Source organism: Lutra lutra, chromosome 6 (genome assembly GCF_902655055.1).
Source record: "Lutra lutra chromosome 6, mLutLut1.2, whole genome shotgun sequence".
In the NCBI taxonomy this organism is placed as follows: Eukaryota; Metazoa; Chordata; class Mammalia; order Carnivora; family Mustelidae; genus Lutra; species Lutra lutra.
Window position 1 is genome coordinate 48,889,762 of NC_062283.1, and position 27,665 is coordinate 48,917,426.

At 38.3% G+C, this 27,665-nt stretch overlaps 1 protein-coding gene and 1 pseudogene across 5 annotated transcripts in view; both read right to left on the reverse strand.

The window, feature by feature from the left end:
• The window catches only part of PRIM2 (DNA primase subunit 2), a 333,098-nt gene that overhangs the window by 289,206 nt on the left and 16,227 nt on the right, over positions 1 to 27,665 (reverse strand). Inside the window, exon 6 of one of the 5 annotated variants that reach the window (XM_047733348.1) lies at positions 21,794 to 22,011. The exons of the other annotated variants lie outside the window; for them this stretch is intronic. Within the exon in view, the coding sequence (XP_047589304.1) occupies positions 21,922 to 22,011 (90 nt within the window). The 3' untranslated portion in view covers positions 21,794 to 21,921. Of the gene's footprint in view, positions 1 to 21,793; positions 22,012 to 27,665 lie in introns of those variants that run through there. 5 annotated transcript variants of the gene reach the window in all.
• Positions 2,813 to 4,105, reverse strand: LOC125102298 (eukaryotic translation initiation factor 4B-like; annotated as a pseudogene).

Below are 27,665 nucleotides of genomic sequence, written 5' to 3' on the forward strand. Positions count from 1 at the left end.
CAGGCACACAAAGAAACAAAATAGCAGGAGTGAAAAACAAGCACAAACAACAGCAAGAACGACCACACAAATTTTAAATCTTAGAATTATCAGACACAGATTAAAAAGCAATCTACATTTATGACAACAGCTTTTAAACTGACTGCAAAAAATATATATATATACACTTAACAGATTTTTTCTTTAAAGATTTATTTGAGACAGAGAAGGAGCAAGCACACAGGGATTGGAGGAGGAGAGGGAGAGAAAGAGTGAATCTCAAACAAACTCCACGCTCAGTGGAAAGCCCAGCCTGGGGCTCAATCTCATGACCCAGAGTTCATGACCTGAGCCAAAACCAAGAACCAGACACTTAACCAACTGCACCACCCAGGTGCCCCTAACATGACAGATCTTTAAAGGAACCAAACAGAACTTCTAGAAATTACAATAGTTAAAATTTAAAACCTAATGGCAGCAGACTGACAAAAATGGAATAGAGAAAAAAAATGGGAAATGGTTCAAGAGAAATAATAATTCAAAAGATAAAGAATAAAAAAGAAAATGCAGATATTAGAATGAGATGTGAATGACTAAGAAGATCTAAAATACATTTGATTGGAATCCCAGGCAGAGAAGAAAGAATTGGGACAAGAGCACCAATCCACAGATTCAAGAAACCTAGTGAAACTTGAGAAAATAAAAAGAATCCCACTACTCAACAAACAGAACATTTAAATCAAGCAGAAGTGAATCAAAATATCTTAAAGGGAGACAACAAGCAAGATGCCTACCTTTTCTGTTTGGGGTTTTGGCTTTTTTTTTTTCTTTTTTTTTTTAACTTTAAAGATCAGATTTTCTTTTTTTTAGAAAACAAACAAACAAAAAACCCCACAACTCAAAGAATAGGATTTTACATCTCAAGACAACTCCCAGGTAGTAAGTCTACAGTTTACAAATCATTTTCATAGAAGATATTTTGTACAAATTTTACATATATTAAGAAGTAGGAAATAATCCCCATTTCTGTTTTAACGGGGGAGGGGATGGAGACAGGAGAGGGTAGTGGGAAAAAACAGCTTTTTTGGACACAACTATTTGGAAGGAGTATACCTGAAGAAGGCAAACCCTACCTTTTCATCCTCTACAGAAAAGAGTTTTTAAAAAAAAAAAACTTTCAGCCTTGGGTATCTCTCTGAAAGCCACTTCCTGGCTACTGGCCAATCCAAACCAATTATTTAAAGTTACTTCACATGATCTTTTATGTCCACTGGGTAAATCATTCAGTATGCCCACTGTTGCAGCACTCATAAACCAACATGTCTGCAGGGCCAGGCAGGGTGTAACCTAGGACTGATGGGAGAAGGGCTTGTAACCAAGAGACTAAGGTGTCATTTCTCTGCAGGTACCAATGACACCCATAAGAATACAGTCTACTAGGCTAACAGTACAAAAGTGCACATAAAAACACACAAGTTTTGCTAATGTGCTTCAAGAGAAACAAGGACCTTGTTAAACAGTTCTCTCCATTATCATTTGTTCTCTCTCAAGGGACATTAAAACAAACAAACAAACAAACAAATAAACCCACAAATTGGTGGAGGCCATATTATAAATCCAAACACTGGTGTGGGATTTCAGTGGAGAGAAGGAAACGTGTAAAAACAAAAACCCCAAAACATGGTTGTAAGAACAGCTCACAATTTACCTGTCCCTATTTATCAACCCTCACTCACTACCTAAGACCATTAATTCCAGAGTTTTCTGACATATAAAAGTATAAAAGGGGTTGAAAAGAAGTAGAATAGGAATGGACCAAAGGAGTAAGAGTCAAAAGACAAACGAAAAGGCCAAGATCTCTTGAAGAAAAGCAGTGATTCCTCATTTGATTCTGCTCCCTGGGGCTGATAAACAATGCCTAGATCAGGTATGTGATTTAAATAGAAACTGCTTTTTGGGGAGGTAATAGCAAGGAGGAGCATGAGGAACATAAGACCAGGAAAAGAGTCTAAATAAAGCTTCAAGATATCAACAATTCAAAAATTCAAAACTTTCAGAAGGGATACTGTTTAACAAAGGACAAAACCCTTTCTTATAAAATAGACTCAGGAATTCCCAAGACACCTAAGTGCTTCCTGCTCCAGTGTTGACCATTGGTCATACCATTTCCCCCTACCACTCATGCAAAATAATTTGTCACCTCCCCACAGCTTTTTTTCAAACCACGATTCTCCCACTTATTTTGGTCACCAAACACTCTTATTCAATAGACTACTCCCCACTACCCCCTAAGGGGTAAAAATGAAGGAATCCCCCAGGCTGGTCCCAGGAACTCCAAATTAAATAAAAGGAGGGGCAGGCAGCCTCCTAGAGATAAAAAAACAACTTCAGAAACTAAACCTACCTTTCCAAGGATGGAAAATGTATTCATATGTTTAAGAATGCATATATGCCACAATAGGACAAAAAAAATTAAAAGGCAGAAATCTTACACTCTTCCTTAAAGCCTGTCCTACTGCCCAACCAGATTCCAGACACTGCATCACCGTCACGCCATTTTAGTAAATGGAGCCCCCCACCCATACTAATCACACCTGCAACTGCATGTCATAAAAATACACAACTTTTCCAGGAAAAGCTGTACATCTCTTTCTCTCAGGCTATACTGGCAATTCTCCAGTTAGTTCAATATTTTAAAGGCTGCAGCAGTATGCAAAACAATTTCATTTCATTTCCCTTTTTTGGGTGGTTTTTTGTTTGTTTGTTTGTTTTTTTCCAAAGAAAGGTCTCCAGGAGATGGGTTTTATTGTCTTATCTGGATAGAGGTTTGATTTGCTCTTGAACACCCCAGGGTGAAGAGACTTGGAGAAAGCACAGGATGCAGAAGTCTATTTGGTATAATCTTCATCGTTCTCATCTTCACCCCCAATGGAGACAGCAGCATACTTCCTTATAGAACTGAACTTGGAAGATGGATTTTCTTCAGGTTTCTTTGTTTGGCTCAGGTGATCTTTTTTGATCCTTTTCTGCCATCTTTCTATCTGATGCCTTCCAGTGGTCTTTGTTCCCTCCACCTCCTGGACAGTGGCTGGCCCTTTGGGACACTTACCCCATCTACTTTATTTTCATCTTTCCTTGCTGTTCCCTCCTCAAATGGTTGAGCCAGAACCACTTCCCCCACACCACCACTTGAGGGGATTAGTGCTCTGTGTCTGAGCTCTGAGACAGAGCAGGAGGATTAGGCCTTCCAAACACCCAAGCACTCTCCTTCAGTGGAGTTCAGCCTCCTTTAGAGGCTGTTGAGGTTTGGGAGGCTTAGAAGTTGGAGAGGGACACTCTTCTTCCTTATTGAGTGTTTCATTTTCTAGAGACTTCTCCCTCTCTCTCCCCTGCATTTCTGCCAGCTGTGGCTGAAGTCCCAGTCTGTGATGGCTCACTTCCTGTCCAGGATTATTCTGTTCCTGAATTTCTTCACTTTGCCAGCTTGGGTGTCTACCCTGAGACCATTGTTCCTGTTCTGGCTCATCCAGCTGGCCCTTCAGTTTCTCCCACTCCTCCTATAGCCATTCTTCTACTTCTCAATCTTTAGCAGCCGTGTTGACAGAGTTTCCCCCTCCAAAGACAGAGGTTGCTCAGGTGGACTGGTGCTAGCAGAGGAATCATCTTCCTTAGGAGTACTCCAAGGCTTTGGATTCAGTTTGCTTTTTTTTAGAGGGAGGGGAAAGTGGAGGAGGACCTCTATCGTTATGCCTGTAATTATCCTGAGAGTAATCCTCTCTGGAGCGCCATGAGCGATCATCTCATCTGTCATACCCATCTTCATAGCTGTCCCCACCTCCTCTGTAGTCATCATCCATACAGTACCCCACTACCAAATGGTCTTCTGTCACCATCTATCCTGGAATCATAGTCTCTGTCATAACCTCTGCTCCTTCAGTCCTCATAGAGATCCCAGCCCCCAAACAGATCCATGGTATCTCAGTATGGGATATCACAACAGGAGGGTGACTATCTTATCCTCAGAGGAACTACAGCTAGACTATCAGCTGACTTCTCAACAGCAAAAATGGAAGCCAGAAGACAGAAGAATTATATATATTAAACATGTGAGGGGCGCCTGGGTGGCTCAGTGGGTTAAAGCCTCTGCCTTCGGCTCAGGTCATGGTCCCAGGGTCCTGGGATCGAGCCCTGTGTCGGGCTCTCTGCTCAGCAGGGAGACTATTTCCTCCTCTCTCTCTGCCTGCCTCTCTGCCTACTTGTGATCTCTGTCTGTCAAATAAATAAATAAAATCTTAAAAAAAATAAAAATAAAAATTTTTTAAAATAAATAAATAAATAAATAAAATCTTGAAAGAAAGAACCTGACAACCTAAAATTCTACATCCAGCAAAAATACCTTTCAGTAAAGAATGCAATCTCCTTTCTTGCTTTTTGGTTTGTGTGACAATGCTTAAAAGGTAAAAGAAGTATAGAAATAAAAACTTTAAAGAACTGTACTTCACCTCAAACTAATGCAACATAAGAGCTGGACATTTATGGAAAGATGAACATTTAATGTTCTTCTGTACATCTCCCTGATACACACAAAATTTTTTTTATTAATTGGTTATTTATATAATTGTGTCATGATTATTCAACAGATAAGAAGACCCAAGGGTCAGGTACCATTTATCTGCTTCGTTGGATATCCTTCCTACACATACTCATAATCACTCTATGCCCAATTTTGGAAATATTTACTGACTGCTGAGATAGTCAACATTTCAAGACTGAACTCCTATGATCATATTTCATTTCGCCCAAACATATTTGGAATTTTATTTCCGTGGTTTAACATAAAATCAGATTAACAATTCTGATTTTACATTCTCTTAATTTATAAAAATTAAATATTTTGGAGCAAAACTGCAATGAACAGTAAGTACACTTTCAGCTTTCAAACTACCACAACCTGAAGTTTTTTCCCCACTCCCCAGTTTCCCTATGAACTAAGTTAATCAAGTCTTCGAAATTTGCAACTGTTTCTTTAATTCCAAACTATTTATTTCAAGCACCCAGTTAATTGGCAGAATGCCTATTTCTTCACACAGCTTTCTATTACTGAGCTTCAAATTTTCTTCTTTATGACATCTCCCTTATGTTATCTTCTGCAATAACCTTTTGGTGCACAATTAAAGGCCTCCCAAACTCAATCTTTGTTGAGGCTCCAACTGGCAAATGTCTTCCAAAAAAACAAAAGAAAGTAATTTTCCTTTCCCATTTTTACAATGTAGCCCAGTAGAAAATTGCTCAACTTAACTTGACTCTAAGTTTTTAAACTATGTAGCACTTTGGACATTTTCAAGATGAATGGAAGAGAGGAAGCCAAACTCTAATTCATGAAAGATATGATGACAACTGAAGCTTTCCAAATTAAGCAGCTAATAGCAGATTACAAAAATATGGCTTACTTGGTTGGGGAAGAAAGTCTGAAGCTTTCTCAAGAGTCAGTATGGACTCGGGGTATCTGGCTGGCTCAGTCAGAAGAGCATTCGACTCTTGATCTTGGGGTTGTGAGTTCGAGTCCCATGTTGGGTCTAGAGACTATTTAAATAAATAAATAAACTTAAAAAAAAAAAGTCAGTATGGACCAATGATGTAGCTATGTTTATCAAGCAAATGGAGAATGAAACGAGCAGAAAAAAATAAAGTCAGAAAAAGAAAGTGATTTGTTATCATTTTCTCTTATAGTCCACAGGAAATCAAATCTTATCATTAATTTTACATTTCCATCATACTATCTGTAATTCAAACAGTGAGAATACTAGCTATTGTTTTTGCCTTGGATAAAGAGAAAGGAGGTATTTATTTCAGGAGATGTTTAAATACACAGGTTTGCAACTGAAAATATTAGAAAGCAATTTTGTGGCCTTGACAAAGGTTTCCTATCTGTTGACCCAGTTCAACATTTTCAGTTCCTCAGAAAATTATTCAAACATTTGATGGTGTAGTTGGCACAATATCCCACCCACCAGAATAGATCTGCAACCTCCTTTCTGCCTTATCTTTTAAACTCAGTTCAAATACTGTCAGCTCAATGATGCCTTTCTAGATTAATCCAGTCTGTAGCAATATCCTGTTTACTTTTTCATAACTCTTAGAGACTATATCAAACATTCTGGCATGTGATTATTTTGCCTTGTTCTCTGTTTCATGAAAAGTCTCTTTCTACTCTCTCAAACTAAAAATGTTACAAATCCTCCATAACGCAGAACATAATGCTGGAGAAACATAAAGCATTATCAAACATTAAGTATAAAGTACTATGGAGGACACCAATAGCTCCAGATATTCTGTGTCATGTGTACTTGGGAGCAGAATTCTGGTGGTTAGGGACTGAGCTTAAAGATACATCTGCATAGCAAGCACACTTTCTATAAACCATGTGTTAATCTGGGTACCTCAATAGGGAAGAGGCTGGTAGATTCAAGTCCCTCCAAGCCACTTCCTGACGATGACAGGGAGTTAGACAAGTGTTCCCCAACATCTTATACATTTACCCTCCATTAAGGCAGAAAGAGGCTACTTAGCCATTTGTCTTACTTCAAAGTCCATCAAGAGCTCCCTTCCCTTGCCTATACTCCTTTCTCAATTTACAGTTCTATCTCAAATTCCATTCCTAAAACAGTCAAGCGTTTCAGCTGCACTTAAAATACAGATTCAAATACCAGAAGAAGCCATGATACCACCTAGAAGGGCTGGTGTTATTCAGAGACATCCAGTCCTGAGGGGAACACCAGATGTGAGGGGAAGCAGTGCTAGCTGCACTACTCAGAGGCCCCTCTGTATGTCATCAAGTCACAGCCCTCCTCCTACTCCTCTCCAGCAGAACAGGAAAAAAAGAGCTCATTTCTGCCTTGAAGAACAGATAATCATGTGAACCTCACCATAACAGCCCTCAATCTTATAATATTGTAATTATGTATTTTATCCATACTGTAGTGTAACAGCTTCTTCCAAAGCTAAACTCCTACCCCACCTAAATGTAGCCATTTTCATTCCATGTGCTCAAAATTGCAAAAAGAGAAAACACTGAATTCATCCATTCTAGAGCCATTATGTTGTTCTCTGTAATGATCCTGACATTGATCTCTTAAAATACCACTTGGTTCCTTATCTATATCTTCCTTGCTACTGTTAACTTTGAGTTACCAAAAAAGAAAAAAAGGCAAAATTATTACTTCTGTTTTATAAAAATAAATAAAAGCAGCCTTGGGAAACATATATGAGAATCATCTTGTTCACTTTGTTTCTTGCCTCCAGTAAGACCGTTACCAACCCAAAAGTGATACAGCTCAAGGAATCCAGAAAGCTAAGCAGCAAATTCAAATGGCTCCTCAAACGGCAGTGTATGTACTACATTTATCCTTGATTCTTCCATTACTTAAGCAAAGTGTTATAATAGCAGTAATGTGTCTGCCAACACAAAAAGGTTTTATTAGGCCTCAACTGTCCTGCTTCCCTGGACTTATGAAATAAGTTTTTTAATCCATTTTCAGTTTTTCAATAAGAAATCATTTCCACAGGGGCGCCTGGGTGGCTCAGTGGGTTAAGCCGCTGCCTTCGGCTCAGGTCATGATCCCAGGTCCTGGGTTCGAGCCCCACATCGGGCTTTCTGCTCAGCAGGGAGCCTGCTTCCTCCTCTCTCTCTGCCTGCCTCTCTGCTTACTTGTGATTTCTCTCTGTCAAATAAATAAATAAAATCTTTAAAAAAAAAAAAAATCATTTCCACAGATTTTCCATATGAATTAAAATTTCTCCCTTAACTACCATAATCCAAACTCCACATACTGAGAACCAATATAAACCATTAAATGCTGAAAATTAAAAAGAAAATAGAAATCTGCAAATGTTTCAAAACAGCACACAAAAAACAAAAATCAAGAAGCCTGTATGGTACGGTGTCAATAGTAACTCATGACTGCTTTTACTCACTTATTTATAACCCTTTCTAATTAAGAAAGTGCTTTAAATCCCCCATAGCACCTACACAGGGCCCTAACCATATCTCTTAGTTCACCATCTCTTGGCTGAATTGAATATAGCAAGCAAAAAGGACTATCCGCAATCTATGCTACTAATTGAAGTCATTAATTTGGACTACTGTAAATTTTGTCAAATTCGTGAGAGGTAACACTGTATAAAAATATCAACTACCTTATACCTTTTTACCTCTCTTTCCCAGGTCCTGAAACATAAAAAAGTATCTCTGAAAATAAAGAAGACCTCAAAGGATTCTGAGACTCCTGGCAAGTTTCAGAAATGCAGCAAGCCTCTCTTCAAAGTTAAAAAGCCATAAACTTCTCAGCTAACTCTGTTGAAGCAACTTCACCAAAGTTCTGAAAAGTGGAAAGCATTTATCAAGAATGTTTCCATTTCTCTCTCTTCTGAGTAATCTGAGCTCCCTCAGAGTTACCTTCTCTAGTTATCTAATTATCTGAATTTCATTTTCCATACTATCATGTTTCATAGTCTTTCCAAATCATCGCAGAGTTGTTGAAAGTGTTTAGGGTACACTGTTTTGGCTTCTGTTCAAATTTAAGAAGTCAGAAGCTCCTGCTTAGCTACCATTTCCAGTTATGTATCACTGCATAATAAATTACCCCTAAAACTTAGCAGCTTAAAGCAACAACCATTTTCTTTTCTCCGATTTTGTTGGTCAGAAATTCAGAAAGCATACAGCTTTCATCTGTTCAGGTTCATTTCAGCTTTCATCTGTTCCATGTGGCATCAAATGACATCCCTTGGGTCTTGAGCTGATGAACAGACTGAAGAGTCCAAGATGGCCCCATTCACATGCCTGGGACCTTGGTAGAGTCGGCTAAATGGCCAGGCTCCACTGGGAATGTCCAGGAGTGCTAAGACATGGCCTCTCCAGTATGACAGTTGCTAGTGTATGCCAGCCTTCAGAACAGACCTCTCTAGCAAGTACATTTCAGCAAGTATAGTCAGATCTTACATGACATCTCAGGACTGACAAGAAAGTATGTCAGACAGAGGAAGTGGAAGCTGCCAGTTTCTTAAGGTCTGTACCCAGAAACAGGTACAGTGTCACTTCCACCAATTTCTATTGGTCTAAGTAGTTACAAAACTCACAGCATTCTATTACCCTTTATCCATTACACAATAAATTGTTTTAATCTTCTGGGAATGAGAAAACAAGTGAATTCAAAGGAACCTTCTTTTCTACCCTTTGAATCCAGATATAAAAAATACTCATGATCAGGGACTGTCCAATTGTCAGTCTAGCAACTATCTCTACACACCTCTAAAACCACTCATACTACATAAAAAGAATCAGACCAAAATCTGCACTTTTTCGTTTTAATAAAACTCCAGTATTCCAAATTCTATTTTTTTTCCTAAAGATTTTATTTATTTATTTGTCAGAGAAAGAGCAGAAGCACAGAGAGCTACAGGCAGAACAGGCAGTGCAGGCAGAGGGAGAAACAGACTCCCCACTGAACAAGGAGTGCAATGTGGGACTTGATCCCAGAACCCTGGGATTATGACCTGAGCCAAACACAGACGCTTAACCAACTGAGCCACCCAGGCATCCCACCAGTATTCCAAATTCTATTGGTTTATCTATTAGCTTATCCAAATATCTATTAGCTTACCTATTAGCTAAATTATATTAGCTGACCACAACTGAGGTTCTTATATTTTTTGTTATTATACATGTATGTATAGCAATAAGTTTTCTCCTTCCAAGATTTTATTTAAATTCACATTAAAATATAGTGAAATATTAGTTTCAGGAGTAGAATTTAGTGACTCATCACTTACATACAACACCCAGTGCTCATCACAACAAGTGCCCTCCTTAATTCCCAATAGTTCATTTTTGCCCTTGCTTCCCTTGCCTTTGGTGATGTTTCTAGGAAGAAGTTGCCGTGGCTGCCTGTGTTCTCCTCTATGATTTTGATGGATTCCTGTCTTACATTTAAGTCTTTCATCCATTTTGAATTTATTTTTGTGTATGGTTTAAGAAAAGTGGTCCAGTTCTATTCTTCTGCATGTGGCTGTCCAATTTCCCCAGCACCATTTGTGGAAGAAACTGTCTTTTTTCCATTGGATATTCTTTCCTGCTTTGCCGAAAATTGGTTTACCACACAGTTGAGGGTCCATTTCCGGGTCCTCTATTCTGTTCCATTGATCTGTGTCTGTTTTTGTGCTAGTACCATACTATCTTGATGATTACAGCACTGGAATACAGTTTGAAGTTTGGAATTACAGTACCCGCAGCTTTGGTTTTCTTTTTCAACCTTCCTTTGGCTATTCGGGATCTTTTCTGGTTCCATACAAATTTTAGGATTGTTTGTTCTAGCTCTGTAGAAAATGCTGGTGGTATTTTGATAGAGACTGCATTGGATGTAAAGATTGCTTTGGGTAGTACAGACATTTTACCAATATTTGTTCCTCCAATCCATGAGCATGGAACGCTTTCCCATTTCTTTGTGTCTTCCTCAATTTCTTTCATAAGTGTTCTATAGTTTTCAGATTACCAATCTTTTACCTCTTTGTTCAGACTTATTCCTAGGTATTTTATGGGTTTTGATGCATGAAGCAATCATTTTTAAATGACTGAAAGGGATATTAGGGGTAAGAACCCAATGTTCTCTATGTACACCATCTTTTGCAAATCTCACAAAGAATCCAGAACGTAACAAACAAAAATAATAGTTAAAATTTATTATGTGCTTACTATCTGCTAGGCAGTGTTCTAAGTACTTAACATGTATTAGCTTTATTGAAGCCATCTAACCTTATGAGATAGTATTATTATGTTTTCTATTTTTCAGATGAGAAAACCAAATTGCATGGGGAAGAAAAAAAAACCACTACTAAGTGACAGCACCAGTATTCAATCCCAGGTAGTATGGCACCAGTGCATTCTACCCCTAGGGCCGTATGACATATAGATTATCCCCACTTAGACATCATGCTACCTCATCCTACCAAACTTTGACCTGGGTACAGGTGAAAGCAGGATTGTATGTATGCACCTCAGATCCTCTATCCTAATACCCTGCCTGCAATGAAAAACCCCAAACATTTCCTGTTACTGGGCCTTTTGTATCTGACTCAAATTAGGAATAGTGTCTGCCTTGGTTTCTACACTCTTAACCCTAAGTCAGCCACAGACACTTGACTGAACTGTAAATGGTTTTATATCTTTGCACACACTGAGAAAAAGACAAGCCAGCAAGAATAAAAGGCTGGGAGCATGGATCCAAATTGTTCCTCAGTTAGTGAACTAAAATGCTCCCCCCACCGCTTCCTGGTGTTAACACTGACCCATGCCTACCAACAGTTTCCTGCCACATCTCTCAGATTTCTAAGAGGAAGTTTTGGTCACCTCTGAGGAACCTAGTATACCTATCTACAATACACCTGAATATGTCTATGCATGGTTTAAATGTATATGCACAGCACTGTCTTGGCTCCCTTGCAGTGTCCTTTTCCTTCCTAGAAGAAAGCAAAAAGGGCCAGGAAAGATATCAGAGACCCAAAGGACCAACAAAGGTAAGACCAGACAATCTAATGAGCTCAGTAAAAAAGCCAAAGTTCAACTCTTAAACTTTGAAAATACTGAAATGCCTAATGACACTGTATACACCAAGTCTCTGATGCACAGCATTTGTGAATTATCCAGCCTTGCATTACACTGAAAGTAAATAGGTAACTATTGGTATTTGTTATTCCTTAAATTTATGTCTTAATTAGTTTGACAAGTTGATTTTAAATAATGAAAGCCATCTCTGAAAGGTCCATTTAGACTTGTGTAGATAATCAGCATCTGCCTCTAATCAAACTGAGATGATTAGCAAATTAAACCCTTTAATTAGCATTCTGCATAATTTAGCCAAATTATGCTTCTTAGGTCTAAGAAGGTGAAACAGAGTGAATTTATCAGTAGATATTCCTTTAAATCTTTATTAATTATCAAATTTTACCACATATACAGTAAAAATAAAGACATACAAATTAAATTCAGCCTAGTTGGCTAAAACCTAACACTTCACACAACATTTAAGCTAATTATGTCATTTGGGGCAAATTAACACAATACTCAGAAGAGAAGAAAAATATTTCATTTCAATTTTCTCCATCAACTGCCTCAGAGGTCAACTTACCCAAACTATATTCAAACAGCATTTTTTAAGAAGGAAGGAAGAAGCAAGCATTTCTCTGCTGCCATTCAGTACTGCAGAAGCCAAGGTTAATTTCACTACACATTCAATCATACAGTTCTCAAGAAAAGCACCCATAAAAAGGTAAGTAACCTGTCAATTTTCTTTGTTAGACAGAAAGAGACCACAGGACAATATAGTAGCAAAGATGCCATCACAAAAAACCAAGATAAGCCATTACTTTTAGCTACAAGCAATACATTCTCTGACACACAGAGTGATGCTTTTTTTTTTTTTTTTTTTAAGTATCTCCACTCTCAACTGACCAAAACACCCCATTAGCCATCAACGGTACCAATTTCCAGGATTTGATAAACAAGTCAGGTAATAAATAGCAAGAGCTTAAGAAATAGTGGAGGAAGTGTGTATCTTTTCTAACACACATCAAACCCCAGCTTCTGATGAAGACATGGTCTTGGAAAGAGCCCCTCTGTTCTAGAATTAATCCTCTTACCAAAAAGAGGCAGTGAAATTTCAAAGTAGACTTTTCTCATGACTAAAGATAACAACCTACTAAAAACTTCAAATAAATTATCTTTCTCCTGCTATGAATACTACCCAAACTGTAGCTCTTCGTGTGTGTGTGCGCGCGCGCGCATGTGGGTGTGTGCCTGTGTGTCAAAGGGAGTGATAAATATAAAGAAAAATAATCATGTCAAGCTTATATTTAAAAAGGGCCACTCAAATAAATTGTAATTCATTTTAAAGAATATACAACACACCAAATGAAAACTGACACAGAATAAACAAGAAGCTATCCTTTCCAAATCCAAATTGCAATCTATTTGTATGCAGGTCCTACTGCATCCCTGAACAACCTGTATTTGGAGAGCCCAAACAATAGCTCTGATGTACACTAATCAAGCAAACAGTACCAAAATTGTTTCTTTAAGGACTTACTCGAGTGGCAATATTTTTAATATAATTTAGTGTTTTGCATCTACAGGCACTCCGAAAATATTAGTCGGTTCATTGACTGGAAAAATCAAGCCTACATTCCAAAGACTGTTCTTTTGGTATTTCATAGCAGGTCTCAGACAAGGCATCCACAGTCTAATTTGGCTCTGAAGTGATATGATATATATCCAGCCAAAAATACTTATTTCTCTTAACCCTTGAAGTATCAATAGGGCAACTAAAATCAAATGTAAAAAAGTTAAAACTCTAGGAACATAAATGACCAACCTTTATTTAGTCTTATTCATTTGCTATTTAACAAACCCCACTAGCCACTTACTATTAAAACAGAAGGAAGAGACACATAAACACCTGCAAAGCATGAACTTCAATTCACTACTTTTTTCCCTTCTAAACAGACCGATGTAAGTTTAAGGACAGTGCTTTGGCTCCCCCAAATGACACTTCTAGAGCATAATAATCCTGTCACAGAGAAAAGAAACAGAAGCTAAATAAATACAGGTGGGTTCCTTGTATCCCATCTTCATTGGAAGAAACTTGTCCAGTCCTAGATTCAGTTTTAATATCATCCCTCATCTACTCTACTTTCAACAAATAAACAAAAATATTATGTATTCAGCCAAGAGTTTATCTCCAAGTCCCAAAAGGTGAAAGAATTATATAATTAAGAAACAGGAGAAAGGGGTGCCTGGGTGGCTCAGTGGTTTAAGCCTCTGCCTTTGGCTCAGGTCATGATCTCAGGGTCCTGGGATCGAGCCCTGCATTAGGCTCTCTGCTCAGCAGGAAGCCTGCTTCCCTCTCTCTCTCTGTGCCTCCCTCTCTGCCTACTTGTGATCTGTCAAATAAATAAATAAAATCTTAAAAAAAAAAAAAAAGAAACAGGAGAAAGGTGAAGGTAAAAGTATTGTACCAAAGTTTGCGTCACAGAGGTATTAACAGTCAAAAAAAAGGGGACACATTTCTATAAAAATGCCTTAAAGTAATTCACCACAAAGACTAGTTCCAAGATTATAACTAACCAGACCTTCAAACACCAAAAAAGTTCTATTTCAAGAAATAAAAAATGTCACTGCCAATAAAAATCACTGTTTAATTTTAAACATTCAATATGCCTTTCAGAGTTAGAGTCCACTGTTTTCATATGCATAACCAAAGTGCTTACTAAATAATAAAATGGCTAGCCATTAGTGTTTACAATGTGCCAAGCACTGTTCAATTTATATAGATAATTTCTTTCAGTTTCACAACAATTCTATGAGGAATATACTATGATATTCTCTACCTCACTTCTCTTACCTTACTCATGAAGAAAATGAGGCACTGAAAAGTTAGGTAACTTACCCAGGGTCATAAAAAAATCCATTATGAGATTAATTTTCCCACATTTTCTCACTCATATACTTTCTCTTAGCAATCTTCTTTTCCACGGATTCAAATACTACTGTTACATACATATTTTGATTATGTACTTTTAACCATGATCTCTTGAACACAGCCTAGTATGTTGAACTATCCACAGCCTATCCCCACTGGCCCACCAGCACTCATAAGCAGTATGCTCACAACCAAATATACCATCCTATCCACAAAACATACTCCTATTTCTTTATTCCCTACCATTACTAAGACACTATTCTTTATCTACCAAACAGCCTGGAGTCCTATTCATTTCACACTCCATTATGTCATCCAACCTTCAGGCTCTGTCCGTATCTATCATATTGGCCCACTTCTTTCCATTGTCACAGCCACTACTGTAATTCAAACCCTCATTCAGTCCTTCATTTGGTCAAATCTTCCTTGGTGTTAACACAGAAATTGGCAATATCTCAACAGAACTCTGCCGTAAGTCTCAACATCCTATTATTTGTCAATCTTTTTTTCTTTTAACTTTCAATTTTTTTTTAGCTTTCATTTTAAAATAATTATGGACTCACAAGTTGCAAAAACAGTACAGAGAGTGTCCTTGTACCCTTCGGGGTTCCTCAATGGTTATATGTTACATAACTAGAGTACAAAACCTAAACCAGGACAAATGATGCTGGTACAGTGCATGTGTACAGTTCCATGCCATTTCACCACATCTGTAGATATGTGAAACAACAACTGAGAGGAATTATTTTTACTCTGAGGTTCTTAGTGTTAATTAATCTCATCAAGGCTTTAACAGACTCATTCTCACGGTCAGCTAGCAGGGAGGTCCACTAGAAGATACAAAGTGGTGTCCAATATTACCTGACAATCTTTTTTTTTTTTTTTAAGATTTTTATTTATTTGTCAGAGAGAGAGAGAGACAGCGCGGGCGAGCACAGGCAGACAGAGCGGCAGGCAGAGGCAGAGGAAGAAGCAGGCTTCCTGCCAAGCTAGGAGCCTGATGTGGGACTCGATCCCAGGACACTGGGATCATGACCTGAGCCGAAGGAAGCTGCTTAACCAACTGAGCCACCCAGGCATCCCATATTACCTGACAATCTTAAATCTCAGCTTGGGTCTCAACTCTAGACTTCCTTATTCACTCAGCCACTGTGCTTCTCTTTTACCATACTAAATTAAAACATGTCAGTCCCCTCCTCAAAAAGTCAGCAATTACCTCTTGCCCTTATCCTATCTCACTAACCTCCCCTCCCTCTCTTCCCCATAATTTTTTTTTTAAGATTTTACTCATTTATTTGATACAGAGAGTGAGAGAGCACAAGCAGGGGGAACAGCAGGTGGAGAGAGAGGGAGAAACAGGTTCCACGCTGAGAAGAGAGCCCGATGCAGGGTTCGATCCCCAGACCCTGGGATCATGATCTGAGCGGAAGGCAGACACTTAATCAACTGAGCCACCCAGGGCCCCTTCCCCATAATTTAACTACAAGCTTCCTTCTCATAAAAATGTATAACCAAAACCAGACTAATGTGGGGGAATACGTGAATGTATTTCCTCGAAATTCATAAAGCCATTAAAATAATGCCAAATGAACAGAGTATATGATATCTAGAAGATCTCACAGGAGTAGGCATTAGGAAAAATAGAATGACAAAACTATGAGTGTTCAAGCTGGAAAGAAGAAAGAGTACCACACCACATGAAGGAAGAGCAGGCTGCTGTTTCTAGGGGGGGGAAAAAGGCAGGTTCCAAGGCCCTCTATTACCAACCAGTCCTCAGAACAGAGTTCCAACAGTTGGTAAGCCCCCACAAAGATGCAAAAGAAAGAGATCACCTTAATCCACCCATTCTATCCCTTAGGTTTATATTCAGAACCTGTAAGCCAACAAGGCAATAAATTTTATAGGTCCCTAGGTCCAAAGGCGAAGTTCTCTCAACGGTTTGGTGCTTGGAATTCCTCTATTGTTTATATACATCATCATCCCCATGTATTAAAATATAAATAAATTTAAAAATTAGAATTCTTCTTATGATTAATATTCCTCAAGTCTGACTATCTTAAGTCACCAAAAATACATAATTTCTAGGAATTATTTCTATACATACATGATCCAAAGACCAGAAACCTCACTATATGAACAGCACAATCTCAGGAAAAAAAGCACCTTCACTATATATTCTATGAAGATATCTCCAAAGGAAATAGAAGAACTGAATGTCCTACCCCAGGCCCACCAAATGATCTAGGAGCAGACAGCCAGTCTTAACTCTCCCAATCTGAGAAGTTTGCTTGCCCTCTTACACTAGGATACTAGGAAACCCTACATCCACAATAATGAAGAGTTTTGAACTCTGTTTATAAAGCAGACTAAAAAGAAGTATTATTTTGATGCCAGTTTTGACTGTCTCCTTCATGTGTTATACTCACAGTTGTTGTGCATACTGGAACTACACAATACAGAGGGTTTAAGAAGATTATTTTTTACAAATAATAGGAAGACATCCAGATATAATCTTAGTTATGGAAATAGTAAGTCTGGGATGACAGTTACTTTACTGTTAGTAAAGAGTTAGTAAACAGTCTTTTTTTAAAAAAGGGGTAATTTGGGATGCCTGGGTGGCTCAGTCGTTTAAGCCAATGCCTTCAGCTCAGGCCATAATCCCAGGGTTCTGGGATCGAGTCCTGCATCAGGCTCCTTGCTCCACAGGGAGCCTGCTTCTCTCTCCGCCTCTGCCTGCCACTCTTCCTGTTTGCACGTGCTCTCTCTCTCTCTCTCACAAATAAATAAATAAAATATTTTTTTTAAAAAGGGGGGGGACGGGTAATTCCATAACTAAAATATAAAAGAAACAGAAAAGCAATCTAAAACAAAATAATACTAACAAACATAAAGAATCACATATAGTGTATTAAATGTCATAATTAAGGGGCACCTAGGTGGTGGCTCAGTAGTTAGGCGTCTAACTCTTGGTTTCGGTTCAGGTCATGATCTCAGGGTCATGAGACTGAGCCCTGCACCCACTTCTGTGCTTAGTGGACAGTCTGCTTGAGATTCTCCCTTCCTCTCTCAGTACTCCTGCCCCCATTCATATGGACGCACTCTTTCAAATAAATCTTTTTTTAAAAATGTCATAATCAGGGGCGCCTGGGTGGCTCAGTGGGTTAAGCCGCTGCCTTCGGCTCAGGTCATGATCTCAGAGTCCTGGGATCGAGCCCCGCGTCGGGCTCTCTGCTCGGCAGGGAGCCTGCTTCCTCCTCTCTCTCTGCCTGCCTCTCTGCCTGCTTGTGATCTCTCTGTCAAATAAATAAAATAAAATCTTTAAAAAAAAAAATGTCATAATCAAGTGGTTAAATACTGTACCCACTCCTAGAAACTTTGTGAATGCAATATCCACCAATGCAGACTGGTATAGTGTGTGAGTTGGTGCCTCAAATGCCCCATCGGTGTAGTGCTTTTCCAAAAAGGTGAACTTACAGAAACATACAGAACAAAATAAAGTATAATTATCCATCAATTCACACAGTAGTTTCATTCCAGGGTACACAAAAACCGTGGGGGGAAAAAACATTTTATGTATATTTATAAAACAGTGTTTGGGTCTAGATTCAGGTCATTAAAACAGGTTTGTTTTTTTTACCGCACATAAATTTTTAAAAGGAAAAAGAAAAATCAAAAAGGACGTGGGAAAATTCATTGTTGTACAGAACTATCCAGTGCATTGCAGACAGTCCAGCATCCCCATTCCCTGTCTATTAAATACTTGTAGAACACTCCAGTCATTGTTACAACCATCAGCAATATACCACAAAGAAGTCCAAAGTATAGGAAGTAGTCCCTGAAGTCCAGAACCCCTAAATGAACCAAGGAGTTATCCTAAAAGGCCCAGTCTGAAACAACCAGTGGACCTCTCTCCAAAGAAGGTGCTCCTCCTTTCTCCTAAGCCAAAAACAAAACCAAATCAAGGCTATAATTTCCTTTTTACCATACTGTTAAATTATTCCTATCTCAGGCATAAAGTCTACTTTGGAATTTCAGTTTCCACTGACATTTGAATATCACATGAGTTTATTGTTGAACATGAACTAAAACATACAATGTGACTAAAAAATGTTAAAAAAAAAAAAAAAAAAAGGTACCAGAGAAAAGCAACATAGGGTATAGAAAAGCCATGGTTGAGATAATAAGCCCTTCAACAATGGAGCTGTGTAAATATAGTGTTTTCCTTAGAGGTAGCACACATATTATACTTATGGCATATTTAATATATTGTGTTTCCATTTCTGCCAGGAACTGTCAGCTAAAATAAAACATCCTCGTAAAATTACAGTTAATGCTTTAATTTCCTAATTTAATGTAAATCTCTAATCTCACACCTGTGTTTGCATATCCCTTTTGATGGGCACTGTCACCTTAAATGTCACCATCTATTCCACATCATTTCAGTGTAGTTAAGGACTAGCTGGGAGGAAATGTGCTCATATATTTAGTAACATGCTTTGCAATAAACACATTTCAAAAATCTACAGATTGGATTTTTTAGTTCCAGTTCCATCATTTAACTCTGGAGAGGTTACTTCACCTCTCTAACCTTTCTTCCTGGAGCTGCTGTCTGGATTAATTTACATAATCCATTTAAAGCATTTAGCTTAGTGCCCGGCATTCAGTAAACACATAACAAAAGTTAGCTCTTTAGTGATGAACTTCTCTCCTCTGTCTCCTCAGATCACTGTGGACACCCAAAGCTTAAGAAGTCCACTGCTCGTTTAGGTATCAACAAGTATTACTTCCTCGGGGAACAAGAACCCCATTGCAAGCCCCAAAACAGTCCTCTAGATTTTCTAACATTCATACAGAGGTGACAGTCTCTGTATCAACTAAAAAAAACTGGAAAATATTTGCCTACAGAAGGATTCTCTTGCCCAAAAGCGTCAAGCGACACTGAAATTGGGAGAGCACACTTCGAGCAGAGCTGAACAGGAGAAAAAGCCAGACAGCTGGCGGGTATCAATAGCTGGAGTTATGGCACCAAGAATCTGAAAGTCAAGGAGGTTAGCAATCAGTGGAACTAGGGAGTAAAGAGCATAAAGAGAGCTTAAGAATTTTAACTACTTCATCTCTGTCTTCAGAGGGGTAGGGAGTGGCAGGATAGTTATACTGATGGGGCCTGGGCTAACTGCAACTATTTCCTCCTGCCTTTATAACTCAGCCTTAGCCCCTCAATGACTAGAACACAAAATGGTTTTTTCCTGCAACTCCATCAGGCTTCCACATCCTGGTTCTTATTCTCATCCCAAAGACTTAGGATAAGGCACTCTGATCTAAACTCTGAATTAGCCCATGACAGGCCTAGTTCAACTAAAAAAGATTAAGTATTCAGGGAGGAGGGGGCAGCAAGAGACAAGAAAAAGGATGGTTATAGGTTGAAAAAATAAAGTATACATTTGAAAAGTCAGTATATGCTTTTTTTTTGGAAGACCTTCAGAAAACATCAGTAACACTTCACAATGTAATGTTTAACCAAAAGATTATCAGAATACTAAAGATGATATTTAGTAAATTAATTTCATTCTTTTAGGTTCTAAATAGTAACATATATATAATATTATTAGGTGAGAAACTTCAGCTAAGTTACAGTCATACTTTTTCAAGGGCAAAGTCAGAGACATTAAGTCATCATCGATAAGAATACAAAGAATTCTAGGGGCGCCTGGGTGGCTCAGTGGGTTAAGCCACTGCTTTCGGCTCAGGTCATGATCCCAGGTCCTGGGTTCAAGCCCCGCATCGGGCTTTCTGCTCGGCAGGGAGCCTGCTTCCTCCTCTCTCTCTGCCTGCCTCTCTGCCTACTTGTGATTTCTCTCTGTCAAATAAATAAATAAAATCTTTAAAAAAAAAAAAAAAAGAATACAAAGAATTCTATATTCAAAAGCTATACGAAAACTTTAAAAAAGAAAAATGACTCTCATAAGTTATTTGAAAATTTTTGCATATGTTAATTTTAGCCTTCAAGGGTAATTCAGCTTGAAGTTTCACATTTAGTCATAGCATCTCTAGGTTTAAACTATCTTATAATGAGCAAAATCTAATTTTGTAGCTTGATAAGGAAAATCCAAATTCTGTGAACTTCTAAAATATTGCCACTAAAGACCATCTGCTATGGCATATTTTTACAATTATACGCATAAATGGTGAGTCCTAAATTAAGTAAAAGAACTCAATGAACCTTTCCTCACTCTCCAAATATAATACTAGAGCTGCACAAAAATATATACGAAACAATATAAAGTTAGCTTCCATAATTATTTGATGTCAAAAACAATGTGAAGGGGCGCCTGGGTGGCTCAGTTGGTTAAGCAACTGCCTTCAGCTCAGGTCATGATCCTGGAGTCCTGGGATCGAGTCCCACATCGGACTCCCTGCTTGGCAGGGAGTCTGCTTCTCCCGCTGATCTCTCTCTCCTCTCATGCTCTCTCTCTCTCTCTCTCAAATAAATAAATAAAATCATTTAAAAAAAAAAAAAAACAACGTGAAGATAAGTGTATTGTTTATGGAGTGTGCTTACAGAAAGGAAGCCCTATTAATGCTTTCACTTACATCATTTGAGAAGAAGTTAAAAGTATGCATTGTAACAGAAACACATAAAGAGCTCTGTGTAAATCATAAATTTTCCTATAAAGAATAGAGAACAAATTGAACTCTGCTAACCAGCATAATCCCTCAAGTTCAGTTCAAAAGCAAAAGCTTATTTCATATACAACATATATATATATATATGCGTGTGTGTATATGTATATATATATATACACTTATTACCTAATATTTAACCCTGAGAAAAAATAAGTATTCCATGTTACTGTACTCATCTTAAAGATTACTTTGTTTATTAAAGAGAAATAGAGGTAAATCCTTTGAACTGACTACTATTTTCTCTGGAAATTAACTTGTTTACTCAACACTCAGCACCATGCTTGAATCCACCAGGCAATTCAACTCAAAACTGCCCACTTCAAATTCTTGGAATATAAAATTATCTACAGGGTGCCTGCGTGGCTCAGTCAGTTGAGCACCTGACTCTTGGTTTCGGCTTAGGTCATGATCTGACAGGTCATGGGTCTGAGCCCTACATCAGGCTCCACGCTCAGTGGGGAGTCTGCTTGGAGATTCTTTCCCTTTGCCCCTCCCCCTGTGCTCTTTCTCTCAAATAAATAAATCATAAATAAATAAATAAATAAATAAAAGGGTTTACTTCCCCACTCTGAAAATAAACTTGAACCTTCATCTGATCATTAATCCTTTCTCCTTCAGTTCCTTTAAGTCGAAATTCCAACAAGAGTTAATGGTATGAGCTTACCATCCCACTTCACTCTTCTCCAGAGCCCTTTCCACCCCTGTCATAGTCAATGGCTTGTCAGACGCCCTATGAAAAGCTTCCATGCTCATCAAACACATATGTTCCCCAGTGTGTTCCACTACATGTCCATTCTGACATCTGTATGTCTTGTCTCAGCTGTAACATTAGACTCCCCATTGGCTGAAATTTATTCTGCATCAAAGGGAAAATTGAAGGTATGCATTTCTAGATTTTGCAAGCACATTCAAACTGCTTTGCAACTTATTAATAGGCTTATAATAATTTACAATAATATCCCAGAGGGTAGCTACAAAATGAGTCATATATATCAAATGAATGGCATTTTCCTATTTTATGTAATAGAGTTGACCACAATAATGAATGCACAGTCCAAAAGAGCTACAACAACCCAAACTAGATCAACTAGCTAGGAAAACAATATAATAAAGGCCAAAATGATCAGAAAACCATGACTACCTCAAGGCCAACTTGCAAATAACTAAGAAATAATAATGCACAAGTGAACCCCCAAAACCATTTTAAACTTCAACATATAAAACTATTAAATCAATGCAAAATCAATGTTCCAATGTTAACTAGAGAAAAGTACCCAGAAGTTCCTAATAAATTCACACAATTGACATTTCCAATAACAAATGACAAATTAAACATTAACTCATGATCACCAAAAAGGAGTAAGCCAAAAATAACATGAAACTATTTCTAAGATAGGAGAATAAGATTCCAAACTTCAAGGGATAAGAAACAAATTTTAAATATCAAATTCAGGATAAGGAAAATTATTTTAAAATAGGTAAAAATAAGCAATCCGAAGTTTTACAAGTACTTATTTTCAGTAAGCCAGGTAATAATGTTACCAACCACAATGCCTTCACTCAAAAACCCTCCCTTCCTGAACATATTTGACAATCGAACAACACTATTTCTATTTAATATGCAGTGGATTTCGCATTTGTGATACACAGAATACACTGGATATCTTTTAAGATACTTACCTTCACTGTCCCTACCACTCTGGGCTACTTGGATGAAAAGCATCCTGCCATTAAATCCACTGGTATTTCAAATCAGGTAAAAAATATTTTTTGAGGGGCGCCTGGGTGGCTCAGTGGGTTAAAGCCTCTGCCTTCGGCTCAGGTCATGATCCCAGGGTCCTGGGATCAAGCCCCACATCGGGCTTTCTGCTCAGCGGGGAGCCTGCTTCTCCCTCTCTCTCTCTGCCTGCCTCTCTGCCTACTTGCGATCTCTATCAAATAAATAAATAAAATCTTAAAAAAAAAATATTTTTTGACTGTCCTAAGAAGATTTTTTAAAACATCAAGGTAAATTATAAACAGCTACCAGACTGTGAACTGCAAGAGCACAGAGAACCTTTGTCTGCGAGGCTGACACGTGTCAAAGCCTGACCTTTGCCTAACTGGTCAACTGAAAAATCGTTAATAGTATGTTTGACCTTACTCATTCACCTTTAATGTGACACAAGGTTAAGTCAATCAACTCAGCAATGAGATCCAAAATATCCCCCAAAGACAGCATTTCTAATCCTTCCTAGAAATTTCGGATTTAAAATACAAATTATTTACACATAAAGCCAAGAATGAAAAATAACAGTTTTTCCTTTCTGAATACTTCACATTAAAGTTTTATGTTATATATCTTTTTTTTTTTTTTTAAAGATTTTATTTATTTGTCAGAGAGAGAGGAGAGAGAGCGAGCACAGGCAGACAGAATGGCAGGCAGAGGCAGAGGGAGAAGCAGGCTCCCCGCCAAGCAAGGAGCCCGATGTGGGACTCGATCCCAGGACGCTGGGATCATGACCTGAGCTGAAGACAGCTGCTTAACCAACTGAGCCACCCAGGCGTCCCTTATGTTATATATCTTAAAGATTCAGGAGCTACTATCCACTAAAAACCCAAACAGACTACAAAAGCCAAATTTTCAAAACACAGCCGGAACAAGAAACACAATGGAAGAATCCCAGTCTGATAACTGGCCTCACTCACCTGCTTCAAAATTTTATTCAATAAAATTACATCAACTATGGCAAATAACAAAAAAATTTAAGAAAAAAAAAACCTTGCAAAGAAATTATTTCTTTTTCTGTACATATTTCTCCATCAAAGTAAACACAATGCAATTTAGTTGTAACACTGCATCTCCTTCTAACATAAAAATACATTTATTTTACAGAAAGAGATCGACATAAAAGTCAATGCAGCGGGGTGCCTGGGTGGCTCAGTTGGTAGAGCGTGTGACTTGATTTCAGGGTTGTAAGTTCAAGCCCCACACTGGGTGTGCAGATTACTTAAAAATAAAATCTTAAAAAAAAAAAAAAAAAGTAATTGCAGCTTTAATGAATCTGAAAGATAAATGTATACAAACAGAGTCCAGGTAGACTCTAAGATGTGTGTGCCAGCAACCCAGCTTCTGTAACATGTAAGCCAAGATGGCCTTGTGTCTCTACTCCCCACTATTTCCCTCTGCCTCATCTTGGGCAGAAAGGTATATTATTCATCAGAGACAAGCTTATACTATAAATACCAGTAACTTTACCCTAATTCTTGCTTTCCCTTGAGTCTAAAAGCATCACTGACATCTGTTTTAGCACAACAGTTTCAAATGCAAACCAAATATTCCAATCAAAGTGAAGAAGAAAAATGTGCATATTCCCATTAATTAAATGGTAAAAGTTGGGAAATGGGAAGGAAGAGCCACAGGGAGCTACAGTCAAGCTAATCAAAAACACCTGAATTCAAGTGCCTCGTTTACTAGTATCAGTTGCCATGAGAGTATACCAGAAAAAGGAAAAAGGTTTCTGCCAGTAAAGTGGTACAATCTATTACAGGAATGGGTTTTCTGCCAAGCCCCTGCAATGCTCTCTCTTCTTTCCTCCATGAATCAGCATCAGCTACAAATACTTGATCAAGTTTTATATTCCACACTGTTTATTTCAAAAACAAAAAATGTTTTTTTTATACTCTGTACTCCTCCAACGAAAGTTCTGATCAACCCCCTAGGAGGACTACTCGCATACTATCCCCCAACTACGAATCACTGAACTAAAAAGACAAAAAGTCACACAAGAAGCCAAAAGTTACTATTCCTTTTAGAAACTGCATAGGATCCCCAGTGACATACAAATGCAGGCATTAATCTTCCCTACATTCAATCTTATCCGTTTTTCTACATCTTAATACATGTTTATTATAATGCATCTCAAGGGGCACCTGGGTGGCTCAGTGGGTTAAGCCTCTGCCTTCAGCTCAGGTCATGATCCCGGGGTCCTGGGATCGAGCCCCGCATCGGGCTCTCTGCTCAGCAGGGAGCGTGCTTCCTCCTCTCTCTCTCTCTGCCTGCCTCTCGGCCTACTTGTGATCTCTGTCAAATAAATAAATAAAAATCTTAAAAAAAAAAGAAGAAAAAAAAAGAAAAAACAATGCACCTCAAATGACCTGCAGAATGAAACAGAATATAAATACAGTAATTATAGCAGACTGGAATTAACCAGAATAGGATTAATAGCCAATCATGACTGCCAAGACACTTGTTAAAAGTATGTGCCATAAATTCCACTCTCCTATAAGACCCAAAATAGATTTTAAGTTCTTTTCTAATCCGTTAGTTAACAAATAGTGTTATATTAATTTCAGGGGTATAATATAGTGACTCAAAACCTCCATACATCCCCTGGTGCGCATAACCACAAGTGCATTCCTAATCCCCATCACCTATTCAGTCTACCCCACCACCCACCCACCTCCCCTCTGGTAACCATCAGTTTGTTCTCTATGGTTAAGCCTCTCTTTTTTCTTTCCCTTTACTCATGTTGTGTTTCTTAAATTACACACGAGTGAAATCATATGGTATTTGTCTTTCTCTGACTTATTTCACTTAGCCTAATACTCTCTAGTTCCATCCAAGTCATTACAAATGTCAAGGTTTCATTCTCCTTGTTGGCTAAACAATATTCCATTGCATATATATACCACATCCTCTTTACTCATTCATCTATCGATGGACACTTGGATTGCTTCCATAGTTTGGCTATTGTAAATAATGCTGCAACAAACAAAGGAGTACATTTATCCTTCTGAATTAGTGTTTTTGTATTCTTTGGGTTAATATCCTGTAGTGTGACTGCTGGATCACATAGGCTTTTTCTATTAACTTTTTGAGGTACCTCCATACTGTTTTCCTGAGTGACTGCACCAGTTTGTTCCCACCAACAGTGCAAGAAGGTTCCCCTTTGTCCACAGCCACAGCCTCACCAACACTTGCTGTTTCTCGTGTTTTTGATTTCAGCCATTCTGACAGGTATGAGGTGACATCTCATTGTAGTTTTGACTTGCATTCCCCTGATGGTAAGTGATGATGAACATTTTTTCATGTGTCTGTTGGCCATCTGTATGTTTTTTCTAAGAGAAATGTCTGTTCATTCTTCTGCCCATTTTTAATTAGATTATCAGGGGGGTGCTGTTCAGTTTTGTTTTGTTTTTTAAGATTTTATTTATTTCAGAGAGAGAGAGAGAGATCACAAGAAGGCAGAGAGGCAGCAGAGGGGGAAGCAGGCTCCCTGCTGAGCAGAGAGCCCGATGCAGGGCTCGATCCCAGGACCCTGAGATCATGACCTGGGGCAAATGCATGGGCTTAACCCACTGAGCCACCCAGGTGCCCCAGTGCTGTTCAGTTTTATAAGTTCTTTATATACTTTGGATACTAACCCTTTATCAGATATGTCATTTGCAAATATCTTCTCCCATTCCACAGACTGCCTCTTAGTTTTGTTGACTGTTTCCTTCACTGTACAGGAGCTTTTTATTTTGATGTGGAATTTATTTTTGCTTTTGTTTGTCTTGTCTCGGGAGGCATATCTAGAAAAAAAAGTTCCTACAGCCAATGTCAAAAAACTTAGTGCCTGTGTTCTCTTCTAGGATTTTTATAAGGTTCAGAACTCCAAAACAGATTTTTTTCATTGCAGCAAAAACATATCAAATCTAATTAACCCCACACTTCTGCAAATACAGACATTTGCTGCCTCTACATCTACCACAATATTACTAGTTAATACATGTGCCAGGCACAATATTAAGAACTCTAAATACTTTTTTTTTTTTTAAGATTTCATTTATTTAGAGAGAGAGAGCATGAGCAGGGGGAGCAAAGGGAATGGAGAGGGAGGGGGTAAAAAATCTCAAGCATACTCCATGCTGAGCACGGAGCCCAACGCAGGGCTTAATCTCATAACGCTGATATCAAAAGTCACACATTCAACCGAATGAGCCACCCAAGCACTCCAGGATTATCCTTATTTTAAAAATAAGGAAACGAGTACAGATTAGGAAATCTACTCAAAATCACAAAGCTGGTTGTCAAGTATGAGACTGAATTTTAGGTTACCTATTAAGTCAAAAGTTAGCCTATTACTGTTTAATGGATGCTGACATAAGACAAAGACCTCTACATTAGAGACAAAGAAATTTTATTACTCCTCTATCACAAGCAGCAGCAAGAGAGCCAAAACATTGTGTCATTCTTACCGTCAAGTTCTTTGGGGGACAACATGACATATTCCAGATGAATGGTCAAGTAGAATGGGTTTGCACTACAGCAAGGAACACTGAGAAACAATCACTTTTACAGCAAGCAGTAAGCAAGTCTCCTCTATATATCAGGAAGGTTATTACTTCATCCCTCAAGGCTGCTTGTCAAAAACACAGCTGTGAGAAATGGCCTGGGTGAAGAGTAGTCATGATCATATTTTCTTGACATACCAAGCAAGACATGTAGGA